The sequence below is a fragment of the Xyrauchen texanus genome, chromosome 10 (genome assembly GCF_025860055.1).
Source record: "Xyrauchen texanus isolate HMW12.3.18 chromosome 10, RBS_HiC_50CHRs, whole genome shotgun sequence".
Taxonomy (NCBI): domain Eukaryota; kingdom Metazoa; phylum Chordata; class Actinopteri; order Cypriniformes; family Catostomidae; genus Xyrauchen; species Xyrauchen texanus.
In genome coordinates this window covers 40939364-40956551 of record NC_068285.1, presented here as the reverse complement: position 1 = coordinate 40956551, position 17188 = coordinate 40939364, and the positions used below count along the sequence as shown (strand labels likewise).

General features: G+C 37.1%; 1 protein-coding gene across 1 annotated transcript; it reads right to left on the bottom strand.

The window, feature by feature from the left end:
* On the bottom strand, nt 1-17125 carry LOC127650739 (mRNA cap guanine-N7 methyltransferase-like). Its single transcript, XM_052136348.1, has 11 exons — nt 17058-17125; nt 16495-16649; nt 12838-12973; nt 12443-12565; nt 11975-12090; nt 7956-8137; nt 7494-7658; nt 7056-7173; nt 3257-3358; nt 3132-3165; nt 1-880 (listed from the first exon to the last, which is right to left on the bottom strand). Exons 1-11 carry the CDS (start codon nt 17074-17076, stop codon nt 843-845), a joined length of 1188 nt encoding a protein of 395 aa, XP_051992308.1. The 5' UTR covers nt 17077-17125; the 3' UTR covers nt 1-842.
* Nucleotides 17126-17188: the final 63 nt, after the last annotated feature.

The following is a 17188-nucleotide window of genomic DNA, read 5'->3' as shown; positions in this document are numbered from 1 at the left end:
AAACACATAAAATGGACAGTTAATGTAATTTAAGGGTTTTATTACTCCTACAATAGGTTTACATTCACAAACAACAGTTCTCTACACAACGACAGAGTAAAACTTGTCATCTGTCGTAACCCTCAGCGACATCATTTGGAGAAAAATACACTATGATTTACTTAATGACAATTAAAAAAAACAAAAACATTTTTGTTTTTCAGGAATTAAAGCCATATTTCTTTAATTCCTGAAATGTCGTGGTGAACTGTGGTTGGCCCCAGTCACACATCTAAACCTTCACAGTTGTGAAGACACTGTATTTTTTACTAACTGACTTTTTTTTGCTTTAGGTCAGTGATTTTCAGAACAAGAGAAATCCCAAACAAAGTTCAGTCCAGCTTGAAGGCAAGTTTGGAATACAAATCAAAGTAAACCCCAAAGGGACTGTAAGCCATCCTGGGCTGTTAGATTCTTTGAGAAAGGGTTCCAGGTAAGCAGTGTATAACAGGTAACCACAGAAATACAGTATAAATGAGAATATCGATTATGTGCAGTGTGCACACATCCTTTCAAACATGCTCCAAACACACATTTTCCTCATTCAGCTGCAAACTCATTCTTTATTCCCTCCACCCCCCACCACACCACACCACACACCACACCACACACACACCACACCACACACCACACACACACACCACACACACGAAAAATGCTCTGGCTGTATAAAATATTTGAAGCTTTGTGAAAAGGACAGGCTCAGCAGGGTTGAAGAAACCGAATGAATGGAAATGAGACGGGGCCCTCTCTCCACATCTGCAGCAATCATTCATGCGGACACAACGGAGAATTCGTCCGACTCATGACATTTTCTCAAACACAAACACCAGGTATATGCCTAAAAAAGTCAAGAGAGAAGAGAATTGCATAAGGAAAATGATGTAATACTTATTATAAAAGTGAATTGAAACATGCCAAAAATTGAAGCTAAACTAGACTGCCAATAAAGCTTATTTTGAAATAAAGGCAGAAAACTACACACAGGAAATACACAAATGTTTGCTCAACACATTGCGTACTGTTCCACTGTATAAACTTGTGCTCTTACATTAATGTAGTGGTAACAAACCTCAGTTGAGTGGTCAAGGTTTAGTCCATAGTCCAGTTATCAAAATATACTTTATATTGTAAATATTTCATTATAGTTATAAATTTTTTTTGGGGTTCTTAAAAGAGACTTATTTTCCCTGTCTGCTGCCTTGGACATCACATCTCAGGATAGCCACAAGTGAAGGGCTTGAGACTGTGTGTATGTTCTTATGGTGTCATCAGTCAGTGTTGTATTGGGTATTACTGAAGTTGCCAGAAGGTATAAGATGATCTGCATGTAAAAATAGATTTGCTTCATGACAAAAAAAAAACGACATGCCTGACATTTACCCTTTCTGATGGCTGATCGCAATTCTTACTGTTCATTATTATTTAGCCAAAAACCACATCTGTCAAAGAACTGACAAAGCAGCGTCATAAAAATAGTCGATATGAGTTGTGCACTCTAGTCAGAGTCTTCTGAAGCCATATGATATTATCCGTATGGCGTTCTGACAGTTATTTTGACAAAGGCTGTCGAAATTCATTGAATTTAATATAAAAATAAATGGTGATTTGAAAGCTAAAACTCTGCATTTGCATTGTATATGTGTCGAAAGCAATGACGACGTGGCAGAGTGCTCCAGAGACAGGAAAGCGCAGAGCGGGATCACTTGCAGCGAAGACCACAAAACTTACGTGACCCATTTGAACATTTTCAACTGGTTTTAAGCGCTATTGAGGAAATCAAACAGTTAGACAGCCCAACAAGAAATCAACGAGCAGAGCTGCATATGAGGTTTATCTCTGTTGTCTCTTGTGTTTTCTATTCAATTGCTTGCGGAGACTGCCACAACAATATATCAATAATATCTTTCCCCATGTCTGTCTTTTATTATATCTCTGATAACTCCGCCCCTAAACGGCACGTAATGACAAAACAGTCAGATTGAATGCTTTACGTGTCAGTTCAATGGCTCTTCCTGTCAAAGTGGGCGGTTCTTGGCCAATTTAAGCTGTTATAAGGTCCAGACATTTGCCATTTAAGCCAAATAAATAAAGTATAACATTTGAAAATAATTCACATTTTAAATTCTTACCGTATGGAGAGCATTTTGATTCGTTAAACATATAAATTTTTGGGTGTGGCCTATTATGATGAATTGGACTATATCTTGTGAGCGCAATTCAAACTTAACAAAACTTAAAACATGGACAGCAGAACATTGAGGACATGTGCAAAAATGTCATCAATTTATGATGGTAGGGGGCGCTATAACTTGTGAAAATCCAATTTCATCAGTGAAGAACAGACGTAGGAGGATGTAGTACAATGTTGTCCACTAGATGGAGCTACAAGAAATAATTGAAAGTCTTAATCCACTTTAAATAATTCACTGTGCTGTGGTTAATGTGTTAATTTCTACAAAACTGGAACACAATTTGAATTTTTGTAATATTTAAGTGAAAACTTCAGTTGACAGCCCTAATTTTGGCAGTAGGAGTTTACCAGCCCGTGAACCAGCGCTATGAACTGCAAAAAAAAAAGGTGCTGTAAAGGTTTTTTTAAATTCCCATTCTGTGTTCCATAAAACATTGACAGAACTTTTTTCCATTTAACTATGCCTTTTCTAGATTTTGTCCCTGATGACCGACCCACAAGCTGTACTTCACCAGCAGGAAACATCTAAATGATCTCAAGCATTTTATCCTAATAAAAGAGTCTGCACACACAGCAGGAGTCTTTCATTTCTTGCCTTTGGTACAGACTACGCTTTCAATACAAATGAGTCATCAATACTGATGCGTGTTTTACTCAGTACCTATGAATATTAATATCAAATAGCTCAGCTAAAGGAGCCTTTCACAAAAGTGACATTATCAGTTTTGTCTTGTTTTTATCATGTTTTTGTACAATCTCTAAAGCCTTCGAGACTCTGCAATGACATCAAATATAATGCATCTGTACATCAAGACAAATATTAATGTCTCAAGTGTATAAGAGCACCAATAGTGAATTTTAAAACTGATCTGAACAGGAAGAAAGCAACCCCACGTACTTGTAGCCTCCCACTCAGACTTGCTCAAGGTACCCTGCGGAGAAAAGAGAGGGGGAACTATAAGAACATAATTAATACAAAGAAGAATCCTCCTTTCAATAGAAGGAAAACACATCAGTGCTCACCAGTGGAAGTCTAACAGCAGGATTCTCGGCTATTCTCTTGGCATGGTCGTACTCCCCTGTACTATCGGATGCCAGTCTGCCCCTCTCATCTGGAGGGTATTGCTATGACAACAAGGATGCACAAAAACGGTTTGATTCTTCTAAAGTAAAGATAAGGCAGACATCATTATCCACAGACAGATCTGGCTCACAGAAGCAGCTCTGGGATGAAAGTCTCATCTAGTGTGCACAGTTACGGAATAGTTATTTCCACACTACTGCTGAGAGGCTAATAGGATTATATTTAATTGTGAAAGGGATTTCTCACAGGGCCAAGAGCATTGGAGTGGGTTAAATATGCTCAATGTGTGCTAATGTGCTTTATGACGGCTGTGTTTGATTGGATTTCTGTGCTGATGTGGCAGCAGTCACTCTGATTGCACTTGAAAAAAAAAAAACGTTTAGTCTTGTTTTTAAGTCAAATATTTTCTCATCCACACAACCAGATACGAGATGGTAGGACTTGCTGTTTTCAGAGGATATATCTTAAATGAAGGTTTAAGCTTAAATCTGACAAAACTTTGAGGTAAACAATTCAAAAGAAATATTATTTTAAAAATGTTAATATCTTACACAATTTTGATTTTCAAGTAAATAAATCTCGTTTTTATAGATGTTTGGATTAGACGGGGTAATCAACTAGTAATCAATTGTGGCATTGAAAACCTGTAACTGACGTCAATATAGGGTCGTGAAATAAACCATTTATTTGTCATTCTATGTGTCAAAATAAGAGGGATTTGTGACATCAGCTGAAAAGGGCAATATTTTTCTGTAATCTTTTATTAAAAGATTACAAAAACTAGCACTTTTTTCCTTTGGAATAATGTGGACAGGTTATCGTTCCCAAATATACCAGGAATATACATTAGGCCAACATAGATTTCATGTGACTTCAAACGTGTCAGATTTCAAGCCGACAGCTCTTATCCTGCTTCACATGGCTGAAATGTGTGACCATTTATATTTGACAGTAATATTCTTATCTGTACATGTTAGAAATGCAAAAGAATTAAAGTATTTCTATTTTCAAAACTGCCCCTCCTTACAGTAAGTGACTGATAAAATGCCACTGTTACCGTTAAACTAAATAACAATAAATTACACGCAATTACACTCAAATACCTTGTGCGCACACATGCATCTTAACAATTAGGCTTTTTTTTCCTGATTAATCATTTAAATCAACAAATGAATCAATATTTAATATACTTGTATTTAATATACAGCATATTAACATTAATAAAGTCTTTCTAGCAAATTAGTCCACTGGTAGACATTGTGCTAGTGCAGCGCAGGGAAAACCGAGATCAAAGAACATATTTCAAATCAGCAATAAAATTGCATAATATTGGAATAATAAATTGTGTTTATCTTATATTACACAGAAAAACACTATTTTCACAGCTTGTATAGCTAATGTGAAAAAAGAAAAGAATGTAAAATGTCAGAATAATAGAAGAGAGAATGTTTTATTTCAGCTTTTATTTCTTTCATCACATTCCCAGTGGGTCAGAGGTTTACATACACTTTGTTAGTATTTGGAAGCATTGCCTTTAAATTGTTTAACTTGGGTCAAACATTTTGGGGAGCCTTCCACAAGCTTCACACTATAAGTTGTTGGAATTTTGGCCCATTCCTCTAGACAGAACTGATGTAACTGAGTCAGGTTTGTAGGCCTCCTTGCTCGCACAAGCTTGTTCAGTTCTGCCCACAAATGTTCTATCAGATTGAGGTCAGGGCTTTGTGATGGCCACTCCTATACATTGACTTTGTTGTCCTTAAGCCATTTTGCCATAACTTGGGAGGTATGCTTGTGGTCACTGTCCATTTGGAAGACCCACTGCGACTGAGCTTTAACTTCCTGGCTGATGTCTTGAAAATTTACTTCAATATGTCCACATAATTTTCCTTCCTCATGATGTCATCTATTTTGTGAAGTGCACCAGTCCCTCCTGCAGCAAAGCACTCCCACAACATGATGCTGCCACCCCCATGATTCACGGTTGGGATGGTGTTCTTCGGCTTGCAAACCTCACCCTTTTTCCTCCAAACATAACAATGGTCACTATGGCCAGACAGTTACTCAGGTTACATTGTTTCATCAGACCAGAGGACATTTCTCCAAAAAGTAAGATCTTTGTCACCATGTGCACTTGCAAACTGTAGTCTGTCTTTTTTATGGCAGTTTTGGAGAAGTGGTTTCTTCCTTGCTGAGCAGCCTTTTAGGTAATGACGATATAGGGCTCGTTTTACTGTGGATATAGATACTTGTCTATCTGTTTCCTCGAGCTTCTTCACAAGGTCTTTTGCTGTTGTTCTGGGATTGATCTGCACTTTTCACACCAAACTAAATTCATCTCTAGGAAACAGAATGTGTCTCCTTCCTGAGCGGTATGATGGCTGTGTGGTCCCATGGTGTTTATACTTGCACACAATTGTTTGTACTGATGAACGTGGTACCTTCGGGCTTTTGGAAATTGCGCCCAAGGATGAACCAGAATTGTGGAGGTCCACATTTTTTGTTTTGAGATTTTGGCTTTTTATTTACCCATGATGTCAGTACACCACCTATCAGAGACTAAACTAGGCTAATTTTCCAAGTTGCTTAAAGGCACAGTTAGTGTATGTAATCTTCTGACCCACTGGAATTGTGATAGTCCATTAAAAGTGAAACAATCGGTCTGTAAAAAATGGTTGGAAAAATTACTTGTGTTATGCACAAAGTAGATGTCCTAAATGACTTACTGCTAACAGTAAATCTGAGTGATTAAATTAGTTTCAATGACTTACATGAATATGTAAGAGTATGTAAACATGACTTCAACTGTATGTATGTTTCTTTAACACAGGGGTTGGTTGTATTAAAACTAACAGATTTCAACTTTTTGTCTCTGTTATATGAAGGTCAATTTAAAACTTTTCACCTGGCCTTCATTTATTTTTGGTACTTTTAAAAAGCCTTTCGTGTGCAGTTTTTACTGTTTTTGCCTTGTGCCAGTCAAATATTTTCAATGTCAAACAATGAAAATCCATTATAAAAATAAAAATTATTACATTTTTAAAACTATGATTATTTAAACAAAGAGTGAAATAACAAAAACAATTTAAGTATTATCTGCGTGAAAATTATATATTACTTTAAAAAATAAAGACTGTCCCACAATTGTGCCATCATTTCCACCACACCAAACACAATTAACCCAATTTTGTTTTGTTTTTTTAGATAGTGTTCTTATTTAACTAAGTGGACTAAAGTGTCAGTGAATAGCATGCAAGAGATGAAATGTGAGAAGTGATGTTTGAAGAAAACAAATAAATAAGATATCACAAGCAGAATATTTTTATTAGATTTCATTTCCAATCAAGCTTTCGTTTTGCTAAATTATAAAAAGAAAATTGAAAATATTATTTAATTGTGTGTATTTAGGTTACATCAAATGTTAGCTATGAAATTAGCCTTATCAAGACAAAGGAGTCTGACATTTTATTTCAAAAACTTTTCTATTAAACACAACACAGAATTTGAGTAGTGCTGGAAATAACACTGCTGTGGGAATTTTCATGACTTGACAAAATGACAAAAACAACAAATCTGTGATGTATGTGCATACAGTGCTAGACATTGTTAGCAGACAAATAAAATGTTTTAATGTTTAATCAAGATTTCACTTTCTAGTTCACAGTGCTAAAAGTGCCTGAAGAAATTGTTTTGTTAGTTGTAGCCCTGCACACAAAGACGCACAACACACACACATACCTCCAACGCCTGCATCCACTGCATGAGCATCTTATGCTTCTCATCTTTAACTTTCTCTTCAAAGAACTCAAGGAAGGTTTTCTTATACACCAGACGCATGTTGTACTTTTTGGCCATTCTGGACAGAAAACAAGAAATCGTTTAAACACAACAACTAATATACAGACTGATTATTAAGCATGCAGTGCAATACAGTCAGTATATTTAGCCAAAACATGATATTTAAATCTGCTAATGTCTACATATGTATCTGTTTTTAGGAATTTGCTAGAGACGACAAAACAGCATAATAAAATAAAGAATATCTCAGACACTACAAAGATAAAGCTCGATGTAAGCACACATTTATGAATCAGTTGTGCTCTCTGCTGGTGAGTCAAGGCACTAAACATGGCAAAAACCCAGGAGTACAGAGAGCACTGGAGATGTGACACTCACTCCTCAAACAGGGGGAAATACACCAGAAACTCTGGGACATTGACGACTCCCTCCAGATTGAAGTCGTACTGACAGCCGAACAGAGGATATTCTCCTTTCTTCTTGAAGGATACACGGTACACTTCATTCCCAAAGCTGTTCGAGTCTGACACCTCCAAACGTTTCCTGTGGACCAAAGTGGCTTAATATTATATTACATTGTTAAACAAGCTTAACATTCTTGAATTTGTGTATTGCAGCTTTTATGCACTGAAAATGATTCCATGCTGTCTCTAGAGTTTGAGCAAATCGAAAACTGTATTGGGACAACTGAGGACAAGTCAGGTCCCTCTGCAGACATATTCGTAATGCACCCAGGCAGCTAGTTTCGAGTCGTGCTCCAATTCAATTGGGAAAGTTCAAAATCTGCCAAACTGTGTGTGTGTGTGTGTGTGTGTGTGTGTGTGTGTGTGTGTGTGTTACACCAGCTCAAATGCGTCTGGAGTTGTTCCGATGAAGAATCCTCCAGGTCGGAGTCTCTCACAGGCATTTCTCAGCATGGTGTCTGCTTGCTGCTCGCTCTCAAACGAATAATGATACACAAACTGACAGCTGCACACGTCAAACCGCAGATCAGGGTCTTGCAACTTCTCACACAGCAACTCCTGTGACAGAAAAATAGAGATACAGAGAGAATATGACCCTGTGCTGTCACGTCATGATACTCAATGACTTTAATGTTTCTTCTTTTTGAAAATGAACTGAAGTCCCTCTGAGAATTTAGAGCTTCGAGAGTATCTCACAAATGAAAGAAGCTCTATTCCTGCAGCACTAGAGGAACAAAACTGAAGTGCAAAAATAATGACCACTTCCAAACATTCCCACCATCGAATTTGAATTCGAGCTGTTAACAATAAACGCGTAAACAAACGCATGTGATTATTTTAAGACGTTTAACACCAATTTGACATTTCCTTCAGCTCCATGTGAGTTTTGAACACTGGTTGGAATAGGTCAGAGCTTTGCGATGTGTTCCCCCGAGGTCATTACACTGACGCACACACCTCAAATACACAACAGCTTTCTGTCAACGATCAATTGATGGAGAAAGGACCTGTTAAAGGAATATTCTGGGTTCAATACAAGAATCGACAGCATTTGTGGCATAATGTTGATTAACACAAAAATTAATTTTGACTCGTCCCTCCTTTTCTTTAAAAAAGTACAAATCGAGGTTACAGTGAGACATTTACAATTTTATTGAATGGGTCCAATTTTGAGGGCATTTCTTTTCAGACAAATTGGATTAAGTCGAATTTACATGCGCGGTGGAAGTGCTAAAAGCAAAACAAGTCATTTTCTGCAAGCACTTTTCATGTGGAGTAGAAAACGGCGCAAATCTTGAGAATGCAACTTCACGATTGCTGTTAGCAACATGGATGGCAACGACTAATATTGAGGAGGAATCCTGAGGATGAACGTTTAAGAGATTTAGGGTGTGTTCACACATGTAGTTCAGTTCTCTTGGTCCAGACCAAAAAAGAAAATTATACATTTAGTTATGGTTCGCTAACCGTTCACACTGGCATTTTTAACACCGACCTAACGATACAAAACCAAAGGCATCAGAAAATAGTCACAACCTGATTGGACAGCTTTTATGACATACATTTTGAGACGGAACATAGCAAACATCCAAAACTTTGCTGGCTGCTGGCAAAATGCTCTCGTTATATGTATATATGGTGGTATTTTTACCAGCTTAGAACAAACGAAGAGCTAATCAAATGTGTAAAGGAGTCAAAACAGCGTCAGGAAATCCTCCGTTGCACACACAAACGAAGATATGCTGCAAGGACGGAGGGTTCCGACGCCAGTACCGAACTGTAATAGGTAACATATAGCTCCTATGATGAGAAGAACCAGGTATGCTTGAGGTCAGTATTAGGCAAATTACTTCCTGTTTTTGGTCCGTTTAGACATCTTTGGTCCATGTTGCGTTCATATATTAATCGAACTGCACCAGAGTTCGTTTGGAAGCGGACCGAGACCCACTTATCAGGCGGTCTCGGTCTGCTTGTTTGGTGCGCATCAAGGTTTGTGTGACAGTGTTCACACTTGTTGAAATGAACTGCACTAATAGAGCAAACACACCAGAGTTTGTTTTAATCGAACCAAACCTGCCAAGTGTGAACACACACTTAATGTCAATTGCAATGAAAACATAAACTCCAAGTCCAGGTATCGGATCAATTTCCATACTAATATTTTTTCTTGTAATGTTTTGGAAATACAATGACTGATTCATTCAGTCAGAAATGACTGGCTAATTTCATAGCTAACATTTTATGTATCCTAAATACATAATTTTTGCATATTTTGGTAAAATTACGGAAATTACACAAAAGCATTCTGACATTTACCTTTAATTTTCTTCAAACAATACTTGTCTTATTTTATCTCAAGCATGCTCTTTACTGACACATTTTGTCCACTTGGTTAACAAGTACACTAAAGTTTGAAAAACAAATTGTGTGTCAATTTTTTTGTGTTGTTGAAATGATGCTATAACTATGGGACAGTTGTAATCTTTTTTTAACTAAATCGTTAATTTTTACACAACAAATATTGAAATGTGTTTTTATTTCACTCTTTGTTTAGATTACCATAGTTTTAAACATAATAATTTGTATCATCGGCACACTTCTATTGTTAGTTAAAACCACCTTTATTGGATTGGCATTTTCATGGTAGAAACTAAATAAAAACTTTGTTTTAATAAAAAAAAACATTGGGGCATGAAAGTGCCTGAAGTTCAAGAAACATCCTTAAAGACCCTGTGCAACCCTGTGCTTTTAGTTCATATCTATTAGCTAGGTATAATCTATATGTTAGTGTACATCTAAACGTTGACTAAATTTGTTTTCAGGTGATTTAAACATTTAAAATCTGCAGTCTTCTGGCTAAAAAGACTCCATGAAATCACACAGAGGATGAGAAACCTTATCCAATCAAATGCTTTCTAGAACAAGAACTTCCCCTCCCCCCACATCTGATCTGTCTGGCTGTGTTCTAATTTGCGCTGATCATGACTTGCAGGGCACTTCGAAAGCAAACACTGTAGTGTTGTTCCAAAAAAATGCTTAAAATGTAAATGACGTTATCGATTTTCAGCCCTCTGAAGCTCTTAGAGTGTAGAGTAATAGTTTTTGAAGGGAATAGGGATGATCACTTCTGAATAGGACGTGCCAAAGTGGGAGCTGAATACGAGGAAAATTGCTTGAGTTATATAAATTGCTTATATAAGAACTGGAGGTTGGGATGCTCAGCTCGAGTAAAGCCCAAAGTATACTTCAGTCAAACGCGTAAGCATACAGGGCGTGTAACGAAATTCTCGTCATCAGCAGACTGCGTGAGCACTGAACGCGCAGCCTGATTATGTGCACTAATTTGTGGGTCCGAATGGTGGTAACATTCACATTTCTTTGAGCCGTTGCTGTCACAAAGAAACGCAAGAAGATGTAATCACTGGCAAACTACAAGAGACACATGTAAAAACTTCAACAGTGGATGTGCATGTCAAGAGCGCATGTGTGAGGAGGTCTGACGTAAAAAAAAAAATACGTCAAAATAAATACATATATTAATCATTTTTTTGAAGCAATTCACAGAAACATTAAATATACAGGTAACATCCTCTTAGCACTTTATTGATTGTCAAAATTATCTTACAATAAACTGGTGTATAAAAACTAGAGGTGGGTAAAAATTTGGATTTTCTGACACGTCTTCATTTGAATGATCTCGATATCAGTTCTTAAAGCCATCCAGTATTCAGCAGTGAGATCCTTCCACAGCGTGTTGAGTAATGTTTGTATCTTTTGTAAATGTAAATATCCTTTCTGTTGTTTATGGTCAGTATTAGATCAAAAACAACAAAAACAGAAATATTTAATTGTAATCATGCATATCACAGATGAGGTAGAGCCATTCGAGTCTCTCTAGTTGACATTTACAGACGCTCTTTGAAAAACTGCCAGTTTTCTTAAAGAGACAGTACCAGTTTTTAACACGTGTTTAACAAATCAACGTAAATACCCGAAAATAGTACAAATTATGCAATTAAACTATAAACATGTCACAAAAAAATCATATATGAAATATAATATGCTATTTATTGATTTAATACATGGATTTGTTCGTTTTCAAAAAGCTAAAATGATTAAAATAGTCAAATAAATTTTCCAATGTACCCAGTTAGAAGGTCACCTTTATAATTAACAGAATTATTTGGGAGCGAATTTCTTTCATATGAAAGCAAATGCGACATTATTACTGAACTATACCCATATGAATCGATATCGAACTGAATCGAGAGCTTGTGAACCAGAATAAAATTGAATCTTGAAATCTGTATCAATGCTCAGACCTAATAAAAACAGTGTAACGCTTCTGAAACTGTCATTCATTTCAAATAATACAGAAGAGTAAACAGCACATACCCTGCTGCAGTCTGCAGTGATAAACTCGGCAGAGAACGTGCGCTCGTTCGGATGACCCCTCCGTCTTACGTCATTGTAGCGCTGCTGACACTGCTCAATGGAAACACCAGCGATATCTGTAATGGAGGAACACAAGTGCAGTCAAAGTTGCATTTATTCATCTAAAGCCAAATGATGACAGAATTTTTATTTTGGGTGGAACTACTGCTTTAACAGTTCCATGAAAATAAACTTAGCTTAATATATTTTTATACATTTATTTTTTACCATTTAGATCACAGAACATCTCAATAAATGCATACATAATATTTATAATTCAAATATATTTATACTACATATCATGTTTGCATTATACTCAAAAGAAAACAATTGCTAAAAATCCGGTCCGTGTTCCAAATAATGAACACAGATTGTCAAAAGTAACATGGCTCGATCTCTATAAAGAATAGAAGAGAATCGTGTGGTTACCTGCACACACCAGTTTGTCAATACGTCCTTTCTTCCACTTGAGAAGATCTCCTCCTTTCCCACAGCCCAGATCTAACACGGACACCTCTCTCCTCCTCTGTCTCACCTTGTCCAGGATCTCCCCTGAGCAAACCAGCACAATGACCTCATAACAGTTTCTCTCAATCACGTTAGATTTGCCCTATACTCCGATTTGCTGGCAGGGAGACAGCTTGTCCATATTCGAGAGTAAATCACTGATATCTTAAGATCTCTAAAATTAACAGAGATGAAATTTTGTGGAAAGATTTTTCCACACAAGAACACATAGGCTACACTAAGTTGAGATGGACTGGGTAAGCATGCCTTATAAAACACACCAGTTTGAAAGAGAAAAGTAAAGCTGCGTTTCTTACCGATGAGCACGCTCTTCAACCAGTTGTTGAAGTTGCGCATGTGAACTATCCTGCTTTTATTGCGTTCTGCCAGGCCACACTCCTGCAGTTTGTTGTAATGTGTGGCCACTTTTTGACTGTGTATTTCCTCCGTGACCTTAAAAAAAAAAAATTTACCGAAAGATTGAGTTCTGAGGACACAACTTTGTTGCGTTTATATAATTCAGTAATTACAATTTCTGCTTGGTTTTAATTTTTGTATGCATTTCCTTTCTCACGCTTTTATGAATCGTATCTTGACTATTTAAATATTCCTGAAAAGCCAATAAACAGCCTGTAATCAACTTTAGATATGTTATATCCTCAGATATATTCCTATTCCCAGTATAAAATCCCTTTGATTTTCTTCATAGATAAGTTGTCTTTTAATAATAACAAGTCTTTCTGGACTGACCAAACAAGAGCTCTAAGATTGTTAAGCAATGATATATGCATATGTAGAAACCACAAGTCATAAGAGTGATTTTTACTTTCTTTGTTTTTAAAAACTACACTACCCATAATCCTGAACAAATATTCACCAATCATAGATGTCCCTGTTAACATGGAATCTGAAATCACAGCAAGAGAACTATCATGTATTAGGGCTGGGCGATATGACGATATATATATCGTAAAGTGTCAATCCATAGAGATTTTGCTATATTGCGACATGTAAATATAAATGAGAAGTGGCATGTGCATATCTTTCAGTGGGCAGGGCTTCATGTTAGACAGAGAATTTAAGAAACAGACATGGTTTATACGGCATTACAAACTTTTTGGCAGCTGCCCAAGCACATTCAATGTCATTCATCTTGCGTTCGGCGTTACATAAGACACGAGCTTCATGCTTCTCATCTGACACACTCATCTGTGTTTCTGTCGCATGACGATAATCACTTGTAATACAAGCAATTTGTTTTCTCTCAAAATTAAGCTTTATTTATTTATTTTTATTTAATATTTATTTTCTTTAAGAAACGTTCACATTATTTTGGATATTTTCTGCAAGAAGTGTTTTTTTTTTTTTAATTATGCATTATTTTCTTTGTTGCATTTAATTAAATGACAGGATTATCCAAATATAAGCATTACAATATGGTTATTTAATATATTTAAAAAAAAAATCTTGATTTTCCCAAAAATGATACTATATCATGGTATATAACATTATCGTGCTATAAAATTACTCATATAGTGAATTAAGATTTTATATTACCGGGGTACTGCACATACACATACTACTGCATAAAGATGTATGTAACAGCACCCTGCAGCTCTAGCCTGGTTACCCACTAAAACTAAGCGGGGTTAAGCCTGGTCTGATCCTGGATGGGAGACCTCCTGGGAAACTTAAGTTTGCTGCTGGAAGAGGTAGGGAGTCAGGTCCAGATGGATGTTGCACACTAATGGTGGTTGAGGAGAATTCCCCTAAACTATCTAAAGCACTTTGAGTGTCTAGAAAAGCGCTACATAAACTGGCATTATATTTTTCAAGTAAATTAATGTCTTACAGTCAATAATATTATATTGTCTGATTCAATTACATCACTGTAGTTCATTCACACTAAATAATTTAAAGGGTGGTCAGTAAAAATCATCAATAACTGACATTTCTGACATTAACTGACAGCCTCTTTCACCATTCACAGTGAATGAGAGGTTAATATAGAGAGTCATACAGGCTTGGAACAACATAAGGTAATGCCATAAATTATGCCAGAATTTAGTTTTTGGTTGAACTGTATCCGTAAACTGTCTTGTGCCTTTTTCAGATTTTTCTAAATGTTTTGCTTTTAATCAAATGCGGATGTTTTGCTTTATCTCAGAACTGCTTGGTTTGATTAATGGCTTAAAATTAGAGATGCACCGATCGACCAGCCAGGGACCGGAATTAGCCGATTTTCCGCATGCTCGGCCCGGACCGGTGACCGGCCGGTCAGCCTCACGTCTTTCCGATTCCAAGCCGGTCCGTTTTGTTGCCAGCGGCGCAGGCAATAACGTCACAGCTGCATGTAAACATGTCATTGGCGTGGAAGATCTTCACTGTGAAGAATACATAAAGTTCGAAATGTGTAATAATTGTAAGGCCAATGTAAACCGTGGGGGAACCACCACAATAACTTTCGGATCAACAAACCTAATTAGACATTTATAACACCATCACCCAGCTGAAAATGCCTATTTTAAAAAAGAAGCTAAAAAGTGAAAGCGGCTAAAGCTAGCCAGAGCTCAGAGCCAGTCACAAGTCAGCAGCCTCTCCTATCATTCCTTGGAATGAGCAGCGAAAAGACCAAAGCAATTACGAGGATAATTATGGAATTCATGGCCCTGGATGACCAGCCATTCTTCATAGTTGAGGACAGAGGGTTCAGAAATCTGATACATTTCCTCGATACAGAGTAGGAGGTACTTTCCGACGTCGCGTTGCCCGAGTTGTTTAATCTCGTGTCATGTCACACACGCAGCCTGTTATCTGTCAGCATTTGGGTACACAAATCCGGGAGAGGGGAAGTGGGGTGCTGGATGGCAGAGGCAGGCTAAATACTATACAAATTGTGCCATTGTGATTTAATGTGCTGAGTAACATAATTTTCCCCACCGTGTCCGATATTAAAATCAGTGCGACACACATTGCAAAAGGCGTGGGTATTGTTGATATGGCTTCGGGATATGAAATTAAATTCTTCCATCCAGCTGTTGTTAAATGTGCATGTATATTTTGTTTTTTTCACCGGAGCACCAGCTGAGTCTTCCTCTCCCCTCTACCAGTGATGCTTGATTTAACATCCCGCGTCTACTACCTGCGCAGATATCAACAGCGCAAATGGGCTCTAGGTTGACAGATTGTGGTCATAAATGATTTGTAATTTTGTATGATGTGTCGATTGTGTGAGTAGGATGCGTTTCATTCAAGATCTGGCAACTGGACCACCTTGGAATAATATATTGATGTGATTATTCATATAACGTGGTTTGGGCCATACAAATAACGGGAGTTTTTTTGGGAGAAATAACAAAAGGGAGACTCCCGGGAAAAACGGGAGTGTTGACATGTATGAAGTTACAAGCCGTTCCCGAAGCAGTGCTCAGTTTTACTTTGTACATCTAACATAAGTTGAGCGTATTGGACACTTCAGTTTTTCAGATCTTTGGAATTGTTTTGTTAGATGAGTAATAAAGAGAAAAGGGTCCATTTATAAAAATAGTGGGAAATGACATCTGTTATATAAAGCGACTCATTTGCAGTTAATTTTTATTTCTACCTCTTTCTAGTCACAGAGCACTTTATTTTGAGAGTTGTTTAAGTGAGAGAAGATCCTGTAACTTACTGCAGTTTGGGGGCAATTGTAATGTTTAATAATTTATTTTATTGTGAAAATAAAATTTTGCATTGAAGAAAGGTAGATTTTGTTTGTATATGTGGTCAATAATCAGTAATCTTAGAAAGAAAATCGGAAAAAAATCGGTATCGACAGGTCACACTTGCAAAAAATCGGAAATCGGCCAAGAAAATTGCAATCGGTGCATCTCTACTTAAAATGCTTTACTGAAGAATTCTGAAAAGAAAACTAATGGGGGGAAAACACACATAAAAAGTGGGCGGTCACTGTTGCTCTCCATAGAGAGCCTTACCAGCTTCTTTCTGGGAGAGTCATCTTCATCCCCCTCCTCATCAGGGCCATCCCTCTGTCTCTTCAATGATGATGATGAAGTCTGAGCCACATCTAAAGCTGATCCTGTCCTGTCCTTCTCAGAGTCAGAATATTTTCTGTCTGCCTCATATTCACCTGTGAATAGACACACAGTGTATTATATTAATATATTATGAAATATTTCTGTAATCTGCTGAAAGATTACACACAAGCACGAGAGTTAAGTACCGCTTGACAAATCAGAATTAAACATGTAAGGACTAAAATGAAGAAGATAAAGGGCATTAGTGTAGTTTGATACTGATAGATCAGTGTAAATGTATACATAGAGCACATCCGTGTTGAGATTAATAACAAACGAAAGTAACATTCATATCAAGCGTCCATTTCGACACGTGCTTCCTCTGTACAAACTCAAAGCTAGTCCAGTTGAGTTTTAGAGGGTCACAAACATCGTGGAATACATCGTGAGTGTATGTGCTCAACAGCAGAATTAGATTGACCACTGATCTCTGAATGCGGAAAGAATGTTCCTGTACTCACTTGAGTTTTGCGCCATCATGAACTCGCATTCAACGGCGCTCTTCACGGATGTTCACTGGCGTATTTCATGTGCAGATAATGAACGTAGCGCCGCCTACAGGACTGGCATTACTACAAGAGCGCTCCAAAAG